This window comes from Poromitra crassiceps, assembly GCF_964638095.1.
Source record: "Poromitra crassiceps genome assembly, chromosome: 14".
NCBI classification, from domain to species: domain Eukaryota; kingdom Metazoa; phylum Chordata; class Actinopteri; order Beryciformes; family Melamphaidae; genus Poromitra; species Poromitra crassiceps.
Window position 1 is genome coordinate 5698003 of NC_139633.1, and position 11369 is coordinate 5709371.

The 11369-nt window shown below is 42.9% G+C and overlaps 1 protein-coding gene across 1 annotated transcript in view; it reads right to left on the reverse strand.

Annotated features, from left to right (window-relative positions):
- zfand3 (zinc finger, AN1-type domain 3) overlaps positions 1 to 10469 on the reverse strand; it is a gene marked incomplete at its 3' end in the record, with an annotated part of 18034 nt that extends 7565 nt beyond the window's left edge. Inside the window, exons 1-3 of the mRNA XM_083650435.1 lie at positions 10230 to 10469; positions 1730 to 1770; positions 1310 to 1507 (exon numbers count right to left, since the gene is read on the reverse strand). Of these exons, the coding sequence (XP_083506561.1) occupies positions 1310 to 1507; positions 1730 to 1770; positions 10230 to 10291 (301 nt within the window). The 5' untranslated portion in view covers positions 10292 to 10469. The remainder of the gene's footprint in view (positions 1 to 1309; positions 1508 to 1729; positions 1771 to 10229) is intronic.
- Positions 10470 to 11369: the final 900 nt, after the last annotated feature.

An 11369-nucleotide genomic window follows, 5' to 3' on the forward strand; every position in this document is an offset into this window, starting at 1 on the left:
ACCTCAATTCCCTGAGCCTGCAGCCTACATACAGCAGCACCAACCTCTTTTTCTAAACCAAGCAACTCGTCTCTGTCCAGTGATGAAGGATACCCAGGCAGGCAGGGTCTTCCTCAAAGCTTCTCTTCTCAATGCATAACCTTTCCTATCAGTCCCTCTATCTGTGCCACTAGGACAGATATAGCCGGAGCAGAGCAGAGCAGGGGCACTGCAGCTGCTGCTGCTGCTTTGCCTGGCAGGGAAATAGTAGCAGTCTTCAATATGAAGCTGTGGACTCAAAGCTACAATAACCTGATTTGGACCATCACAATAAGGCCAAACGAGGTGTGCACATTTATCCACTTTGATGAATTTCCCCCCAACAAAAGAACCTTTCTGTGACGAAAAAGGGAAAAGATTTGAATAAATCCAAAATTGTATTTCGCCCTCACTATGGAGAAGCAGCTTTTTCACTAGCATTTAAATTATTTGGGATTCCACCCCCAAATTCTGTTTTCTGACCATCTGAATCTGGAAAATGTGCGTGTGTGTGTGTGTGTGTGTGTGGGGGGGGGGGGGGGTCTGTTTGATTACGCCTAGAAATAAAATCTCAGATTTTTTTTCTTCAAAATTAGATTTTCCTATTTCGATTCAATTTACCCAGCAGCCCTATGCAAATGATTACCAGCATGATGCACTCAAAGCAAATGTGACATAGAACATTAGCCTATTCACCTTATGTAGCCACGCCCACTTGACCCAGTTGTGTTATGACTTCCTGTTCAGAACACAGTCTGTTTTACGTGCTCACTTGTACGCGTGATTTCTAACCCCACATAGGATAAGCAATAACCACGCCCTGTGGCGCCGGGATTGGCCACGAGAGCGGACATTGAGAGCGGACATTGAAATGAATTATGGTCACCTACCTTCCTTAGCATAGTAATACTAATAATAAGCATAATAATGGTAATCTACACAATGTACACAATCTACAAAAACATGCAATAATATAAACGGTGTTGTGTTCACGTTCATAGCTCATATAATATAATGTATCATATCGTTAATTTCAAGCTCAATTCTTACCCAGAGAAAAGGTACAGCACTGAAAATGTAACAAGCAATAGTTTTTTAAACATCTTTATTTTAAAAGATGAAAAACCCCAGGTGCTTTAGTCCCAAGCTTCAATGCTCCTGGCCTATCCCGGCGCCACAGGGCGTGGTTATTGCTTATCCTATGTGGGGTTAGAAATCACACCACTTGTACTGTACTGTCACAGGAAGTGTGTGATAGCATTAGTTTGTCCCGGACGAAGCGCCGTCTTACCCTCCTGAGCAGGTAGAGAGCTCAGCGCTGCCTCCGCTGGCGAAGGCTCTTCGGAGGTGTCGGGCGTGGACATCAGGGACTGACTGAGGCTGCTGGTTGTTTCCGTACAGAAGACGCCTGCTTGGCTGCTGCTGCTGGGGGAGGAGGAGGGGGCGGCCTGGGGGGCACAGTCCTCGTCTGGCTGTTTCTTTTCAATGTCTGGGGGGGGGGGGGGGGGGGGGGGGGTGAAATGGTGAAAATTAAGTGTGAGAGAGAGAGAGAGAGAGAGAGAGAGAGAGTGTGTGCATGGTGTGTGCGTGCACGTGCATGCGTGTCTCTCAGTTTTGGGATATGGAGCAGACAACTTGAGTCAGATGGTGAGTTCTGGTGCATCCTGAGATTTTGCTAAACACACACACACACAGAATGACGAGCACCTACCTGCAAAACATTTGGAGCAGAGATTCATGGTTTTGCTCGACCTGAGGAGAGAGGGGAGAGGGAAAGAAAATGTGTTAGTCATTCATCTGCTTCTGCAGTGGTTCCTAAAATATGGAACCGGACTCAAAAAGAGTCATGTGCCATTTATTGATGGTTTTTCATATGGCAAGACGATACAATTTTCCATGAGTCCAGGTCCCAGGCTGAGACTTCAGTCACTTTCACATCAGGGACTGGGGGGACCGGATCCGAGCACACTTGACCCCAAAGTCCCGTTTGTTTGATTAGTGTGAACACTGCGTCCCATAACCTGGGAAGTGGAACGGATCGACGGACCGGTGCCAGGTGCTCCACTTGAAAAGGTGCTCTCAAGAACGGTTGATGCGTGCTCAGTTCACATCAAGTGTGTGAACACAACTGTATCAGAACACAGAACGACTGCTATTTATTATTTATAGCGATGACCAGTTTATTCTATGGCGTGGGACTTTTGGTTAAATATGAGTTTGGTTAAAAATGAGAGTTGTGTTGCTAATTGAGAGTATCCATTTAGCATATATTATCCAAACTTCTTCTCACTGGTAGAAATTGAAGTTGTTTCCTGGCAGTGTTCCTGAATTGATTTTTGGGAGAGGAACTGCAAATGTTAACCCCCAACAGATATTGATGCACTGATGCTATAGCCTGAGAGAGGCCTCTTCCTCCCACATATTATAGTAGAAAATATTCCACTTATAGACGGTTTTCACCAGAGCTCAACCCCACAGCACTTCCTTTTTCTCAGCATTCGGCAAACTGCAGAAATATTCACTCGACATCGTTACTTTTGTTTTCGCTGCTCAGCTGTATAGACGGTTTTCACGGAATGGTCAGTCCTGCACTTGAATGTTTTTTTTTCTTTTATGTCCATAGCAAACACTGCAACAGGAAGTGAGCGGGGGTTCAATTTAGAATGTTTTTGTTGTCAAGTTAAAACCGTCTATATTCGACTGATAAAACTATACCATGAACTGTTCCCTTGTGCTGACCATGATGATCCATTCCTGCAATATCTTGTACTGCTTGATCGCAGCGGACTCGACAATGACTACGTTTACATGCACACAATATTCCGCTTTTTGCCCATATTCGGAAAATGACAATATTCCGACTAAATGAATAATCCACTAATATTCCCGTTTACATGCAACCGTAGCTCGCCCTCCCCGACACGTCAGGGAGGGGGGAGAGAGAGAGATGCAGGTAGAATCAGCTGCGTTTTTCTGTTGAGAATAAACAGAGCGGCACTATTCTTACCAGCATCACTTGGTCCATTTCACGAGCTCGCTGCTGGAAAGTTTGGCGTTGTGATATTTGCACATCCAAGTCTTTCATAAAAAGTAGGCTAGTAGCCTGCCTGCCTACGTTATTATCTTGCAGGCTCGCAAGCATTTTGGACTTCCGTGGGCACCACTCTCTTTAAATATCTCACTTTAAATCGATGTTTCTCATCTCCTCCCCATCAGAAATGTGGGCTTTTCTTTTCGCATGCCAGAGATGATGGATTATTATGATTAGATCGCCTCTTCTAGCGCTTTCTAGCACACATCAGCTGACTGCAAACAGGCAACATGCGTCGCAAACTGCAGTAAAAAATCTGAATGCGCTGTATACATGATCAAAGAATCCTCCTAAAATGCGAATAATACTGGAATAACCCAGATGTCTTTATCGGAAAATGCTACATTTGGAAAAAGGCCAAATTGGGAAAACGCATCTGGAATATGCTGTTTACATGACCCTTATTAAATTCAGAATATTGTCATTTTCTGAATAATAGTGGGATATTGTGTGCATGTAAACGTAGTCAATGTCTGACTGAGTAAAGCAGATCAAGGCTTTCAAAAGGCCCCGGCAACTACAAACACACAGTTGCTTCCCATGATGAGACAGCCAGCAGCAGCTAGCCTGTTAGCAAAACGGCTAGCTGCTGATTCCTGTTTTGGCACGAGGAAACGCATGAATTTCCCCCCCTGGCGTTTGTTTTTTCCCCTTGCTGCTTACATTTACAGACACGTGTCTAATAGTTGGCTCGCGCGCCGTGTGCTGAGGTGGAGAAATCTTTTCATGTTTTGACCTGAACATGAATTCCCCTCCCAATTAGGGATGAAACTCAAAACACCCCAAAACTCCCGTAGTCTATCTTCAGGGCCTCGCTGATTTCCATGGCACAACTCTTTTTAAACAGATGGCAGCAGCTTTCCTCTGAGAGGGCTCCTCTCGTCTGCTCTCGTCTCTACCCTCTCGCCCGCGCCGCCCCCTCTCGTCTTTTCTCTTACCATGCCACCCCCCGCTCGTCTCCTCTCTACTGGGGTTGTCAAAAATATCGATACTTCGCCACTTACTCGATACCAAACATTTTAAACGGATACAATACTCCTTTGCTACAGTATCGAGTTTATCGATACCAGATACAACTGCTCTTTCTCCGCCTCCCCTACACAAACACAGCCCAGCAGCACAGCCCCTCCTCCCTGCTCACCCCGGCCTGCCTTGCTGCCTGCAGTTGTGTCGCTAGCAAAACAGTACGTTTCCCAAAAGACAGCGGCCTCTCAACATGGCAAGTGTCACAGTAGATCACGTCCACGACCGGTGAAGGAATTTCCAGAGGTATAAGCTCCCGTTTCAACGTCATTGAAGCATTAAACATTTATCAGAAACAAACATTAACGTAACGTTACCCCACCGCCGCCGGCATTATCATTATTAGCCGGTAGCCACATTAGCTACTCCAAACATTACATAGAGCTAGCAGCTAACGTTAGGCATGCCCGAGTAATCGTTAATTTAACAAGATACACAATTGTTTGCGTCCGATAGCCTATTGTGTGACATTTCTCTTATAGTCCCAGGTTGAAGCTGCGGAAAGTCGTCCTGCAACAACTAGCCCCGAACACTCACAGCCTACACTATCAACAGACGAGTTAGACAAAATGAACTTGTTTGGACTACAACTACCAACAGTGTTTGAACAGCAACGAAAAGATGCAAGTCACATGAAGCAAAGAAAATAAACGGGGCTGTATGTAGTTAGTTAGCAGAGCATTGATGCATGGATCAGGTCCCCGTTTACACCGTGGAGAAACCTGGGTTGGGTTCCAACACATTCAGCAACTGAATCCCAGGTAGGAGAGCTTTTTGGAGCAGCACAGCCACATACGTAACGTTACCCTGCAATTTAACTGGGTCCTGGGACATGCATGGTGTTGGGCTGCACTCAAGAGTACAGCAGCTTGAGGGAGGCTATGGGGGTAATTGTACAGGGAAGATGGACCCCCCCCCACCCACACACATACACACTACTTAAGACAATTAAAAATTGTCTTTTACAGCTAGGTTTATTTTGCACAAATTCATAAAACATTTTTCTCATGTGTTTTTAATAATAAAAAAGAAATGCCTCTTAATGTGTTGTAATTTTTTTCGCCGTGGTATTGAAAATGGTATCGAGTTATCGATATTTTCCTGGGTATCGATATCTAAGTTGAAATTCTAGTATCGTGACAACCCTCGCCCTGCCGCCCCCTCTCGTCTCCTCTCTGGCCCCTCGCCCGTCGAGCGTGGCGGTCGGTGCTATCAGTCACATCCTGTTTATTTTGGGCGCTCCGTTGCACACCCTCGTCCCCATTTCTAAATGTGGGGTCGGTAGCAGCCAACCTGAGGGCCGTCTGTCAGTCTGCCTGTGAGTCGCTTGGGATATAGAAGCGAAAGGAGAGGAGATGCCTCATCGTAACACACTGGCAGGAAGGAAGTCAACCGTAGGGTAAACGACAACAACAACAATCATTTCTTGGTGTCAACCTCACAAATCAGAGGTCATATAATCATAGGCGAATTAAGGAGATGAAAAAGGTGAAAAAGTGAGAGAATGTGTGTGTGTGTGGGGGGAGAAACAAAGATAGACAGATGGGCCGACAGACAGAAAGACGAAACAAAAAAGATGGCTGCTTGTTAAGCTGAGGGAACTGATCCAGGCTTGTAGTTGGACCACCTGTTGCTGCTAATGAGAACTTCTGATTGGCAGCGGGGCTCGATCACCTTGGTGATGTCATCACCGAGTGACAGGAAAGACACAACAAAGAGTTGGGATGGCTGATACAAGTTTCAAGAGGATTAAGTAACACTAGAAATATGGCACGCTTGGCGGTGTGCTCGTTTCTAGCGCCGCTGAGCAATTGTGTGCCGCCGCGCGGGGCACACACCTCCGCCTTATTATATAGTAGTGAGATTATACTGTTGACTTCAGCAGTAAAACAGACAAAATAATTAAATACAGGTGCAAGTTTGTTGAAGTCACCGTGGTAATATATATATATATATATATATATATATATATATATATATATATATATATATATATATATATATATATATATATAAAAATACAAATAATTGCAGGCGCCATATTGCGATTTCGAATTGTGCTGCCCAAGACGATGGATAATATATGTGTATATATATATATATATATATATATATATATATACACACACATATATTATCCATCGTCTTGGGCAGCACAATTCGAATATATATATATATATACACATATATTATCCATCGTCTTGGGCAGCACAATTCGAAATCGCAATATGGCGCCTGCAATTATTTGATAAAGGTAAAATGTCATTAAATGAAGCATTGTGGTGCTACAGAGACGCTCCGGCCCACAAATCAGATTCTCCAGATGTAAGGGAATAATAAGCTTGTTTGGTACAGACCCAATAAAAACCACATCACATACATGACTAAAACACATTTCTTATTTACAGCAACACATTGGGAAAGTACTCCAGGATGAGGGCAGTGTTACATACATTTATACACTCACACCTGGGAGATGGCTAGTACATCCACAACCTTGTCGTGTTGGCCACAGAGGAGCACGACCGGAACGGTTGCGAGTTCAGTTCAGTGTTTTGCCGAAGGGCCCGTCAACGGTAATTACTGAGGCAGAGGACACTCATTCGCTTTGCCCATCAGGTCTGACGATTCAAAATGGCAACCTTGAAGTTAATAGCCCACTTTGTGATTAGCCTGTTTTTTATTGTGTCCAATAAGTGAATAGTATAACTTTCACCCGACTCTATTGTATTGGTGTCAGTCAGGCATTTAGGAGCGTTCACTGATGTGCATAGTTTTATACCCACAAACATATTGGTATTCTGCAAAAGGTAATTAGTAACCCAAATCTTTGCTGCTCATATTTATACAGTTGTGTAGTTATCTTGAAAGTAGACTGCACAAGTAGATCTTGAAAGTAGACAGCACAAGTAGATCTTGAAAGTAGACAGCACAAGTAGATCTTGAAAGTAGACAGCACAAGTAGATCTTGAAAGTAGACAGCACAAGTAGATCTTGAAAGTAGACAGCACAAGTAAATCAGTGACCTGTCTCCAGTCCTGAAGCTAGATTAGTGGGCTACTAAACTAACTTTGGGCTTAAATAGTTCACCCAAAAAATAAAATTGGGTCATTATCTACTCATGTCAGTTGAAAGTTGGGTGATACATCGCCCCGTGTGGCGTGTTCCCATAACTGCAGCCCTGTGATAGACGAGGGGACTTATAGCCTCAGTGTGCCAACATAAGACTTTATCAATGAAAAGTATAAACTGTGCCTTAATGACAGGTAAGTGATAAGCCTTTCTTTCAGCAATCCTCAGCAGTAACAGGCAGCAGTAACAGTGCTACTTTCTGCTATATTTTTGTATTGTTTATATTTATACATCATAAAACTTTGTTCTTTTTTTTTCCCCCATATTTTATTTTAGATTTTTCATAACAATAACAAGACAAAGAAACATGCTCAGACACACACATACACACACACAAAAACAAACCAACAAAACAAAAAACATAAGGTACATAGCTACCAGCCGCATAATGTGCTTATGTGCTCATGAGAAATGTGCCTGAGATCCCATGCAAGGTGCAAGGGCTCCATGAGAGACCAGTCAGGCGAGTCCTCCGTCACCCCTAACCTTATCAAGGTAGGCTAAGAACGGGTCCCAAATGGTTGAAAACTTATGAAGTGAATTGGTTCTCAGGAACCTAAGTCTCTCCATCCTTATAACAGAGGTCATGTCCGCCAACCACAATTGGAAAGAAGGTGAAGGGGAGGACTTCCATTCCTTCAAAATAAGTTTTTTGGCAACAGTTGTCCCCTGTGTCAGAGACTGCTGCACAGCTGTAGGGAAGTTCAGAGAGGACTCCGAGCAGCCGAAGATGGCGAGTTCTGCTTCCGGCTGCAGTGTTATTTTGTAGGCCTTGGAGTACCAGTCAAATATTTTGGCCCAAAATTCTGTTAGTGAAGGGCAGAACCAGAAAAAACTTTGATCTTCTTGATAGGAACATAAAATTTTGCAAGTGATCAATTTCTTTACCATCCATGGCACTTTTACAATTGTCGATAGTGAAAGATTGTTTAGATAACTTTACAATTACATTATTTTCCATTTCCCCAAATTAATTGTATTACTTTCTACTGCAGCAACAACCTAATTTTACCATGACGATCAATAAAAAGTTATGTTATCTTAAATAGGCAAAAATGCTTCGAGTCCCTTTGCTTCGACTTTTCCTCTCCCCTTTTTCCTCCGCTTGCCTCCCCTGTGGAAGATCACTCTGAGCCAATCAAGCCTGCAGCTCTCAGGGCAGAATAACAAAGAGGCAGGATTAATGTGACATCTCCTGCTAAATGTCACACGCAATTAAAGGCTTATGAGCCATCATGGCCGGAGCAGCAATCAAAACCACAAGGGCCCACCTGAGTCTGCCTCCTTCAAACTAATTACGGTACAAGCAGAGAGATAGACACTGAGTGATGATCAAATCCAAGAATGCCGAAATTATATTTGAATGATTGAGGAGAAAGTTCTCTCCAAGTTGTCTTGGAGAGACTGGTCTTCTCGTGAATGTAAGCACAGAGAAGCTTCCTTACAGTTTGAGATGTGTGCTTGACATCACACATGCAGAATACATTAAGATGCACACCTGTTACTTTCCCCCACTGTTCCATCCAGCTCTGTACTGTAGACTGTAGACCAGCGGTGCCCAATCGGTAGATCACGATCTACCGGTAGATCTCGGGCCATCAATAAGTAGCTTGCCAAATCCAAAATGTATTATTTAATGCATAAAACTAAATCCCGCTCATGTATAACTAACTGCAGTATCTAACGAACGGACAGACAGACATTACGTGATTATATAGTATGAAGATAATGCTGTTAAAATGTGCTAAATGTGTACATGGGGAGGACAAGGGGAAACGAAGTAGCTCGCGACTACTTTTACTTTTTGTAAGTAGCTCTCCTCCTAATAAAGTTTGGGCAGCCCTACCTCTGCTGTAGACTGAGTAGACCACCATCTAGTCTAATGCATCCTCAGCTGGCAAGTCAACTTGCTGGCAATTTGAACATCAATGTAAATGAGACATCACCCATAAATCCTTTGCCCTGACGGTTTCCACAACAGTGAGAGAGGGAGGTGTATACCACTGCTGTTAGAGGTCAGTTATCAGGAAGAAAACAGGACATTCAATACGTTATCTGCAACCACACACGACAAGTTGAGTAAGTTCGGCCTGGTTGGGTGCCTGTTGTTTCTGAGCTAGAACTGAGCTGACAAGTGTGGAGTGTAACTATGTCCTCCATAAATTCTTCCAATTCCCAAAATATGAAATATCAGCTGGCCTAGAAGTCTGAGTAGTGTTACCCAAGAAAACTTCGTGCAGCAGGAGTGAACATGGTTTCCAAAACGGAACTTTCCAACTCTCTTGTATTTACTTTTTGCTGGAGCCCTCCATGTTTACAAGATCACTGAACAGTCTGAGGTCTGGCCTTATTTGGGTAACACCTCTGTAGGGTTTCAGTTCAGTCAACACAGGCAGTCCAATGTACAGTGCAACACGAAAGTGCCAACATGTATCCAAAGTTTCCTTGCTATTCTGTGGCAGTATCATGCCATGTTACATGTAGCCCGCTTGTCAGCAAACTTGACATTCATAAATGGCGTAAAATAATCTCTGCCTAACGTCATGTTTCTAACGATACCCAAGTTCAATGTGAGGTTAAACAATCGTTCAGTATGTCATAGCGTTACACATTGCCAATTGCTTAATTAATGAATGGTAACCAGTGTAACGCCATTGCCACACCTGTCACAGTTAGCGTTACCTGCATAGCTAACATCCCCCACGCTAGCCTGCCTCAATGTGCAGGAGATGGGAGATGGCCCAGACTGAGTGACTTAGCTAACTAGCTAGACAGCTAGCTAATGCTAGCCAGCATCAATGGCCAGCAGCTACAAAACAATAGGGAGGGGAACAAGGAAAGCAGCTCATCCTTTCTTGAGCTGCTAACGCTAGTGGCTAGCGATTAAAAATACATCTTTGCAGTTTGCACAGCAAGACAGCGTCGTCAAAGAAGACATTTTACAGGTTATTCGCCTTAAACTTACCCCCAAAACCCACAGGGGCAGCGCGGGGGTATGTTGCTGCGCTCGCTCCCCGTGTCCCCCATGTCGCTCTTCTGTCTGGCTCTCGGCGTAGCAGGTGAATCCGGGGATGGGGTAAGGGCCTCGTATTTGTGTTAGATCCCCTGGCTTTAATAACAAATACAGACACAATAGTCCCGTCAAATATATCCTTAAAGTGTCAGTGGGCACGGAATACTTTGCCGACACGAGCGGCCACGGAAAGCGTAGCAATTAAAACAGGTTAAATTGACGTTTAGACAGGAGGACAGCAGTCGGACAGAGCCACCGGGGGGAATCCAGGGCCGATCAGCTGGAGTGAGGAAGGAACCACTGCACTCGGGAAGAGGGGTGGTGTGCTGATCATTAAGAGTCAAAAGTTAAACAAACGTATTTGCTGGTGAGTAAAAAGTGATAAAAAAAAAATATATATTTTTTTTTTTATGGATTATGCTTAGTAATTCCATTTACATGTAGTAAAGAGTTGCGTTTTTATGTCGGCTTTTGATAAGTTCTTAAGTTAATATGGTATGATCCATTAAATACTTATCTTCCTACAAATAGTAAAGGAAGCCACTACAATGCACTTGCAGCGATTTGCAGGGCGTGTAATATTTTGAGTTATATAATATTACTACGATTATTATTACGATTATATATATATTATATATTATAATATATTATATATATGTATATATATATTTTTTATATGTATATGTATATGTATATGTATGTATATATATATATATATATATATATATATATATATATATATATACATACATATACATATATACATATACATATACATATATATATGTATATATATATATATATATATATATATTAGGGATGGGCATCGAATTTCGAATTTTCGAATAATCGTTGTTATTATCAAGGTCGACTTTTATTATTGAAATTCGAAATTCGATTTTTTTTTTTTTTTTTTTTTGAGTGAAATGTTGCATTGTCTCCCCTGATTCTAAGTATAGTCAAATCGCTTGGTTTGAGCAAGTAAAACAATTTTTATAAGCATTTTAAGCAAGGTTTATGGAAAAATGAATGGCGGATGAAATCCCATGAAGAGGGAGAGGGGGTGACTTTGGCACCCCTTTGGCACTCAGA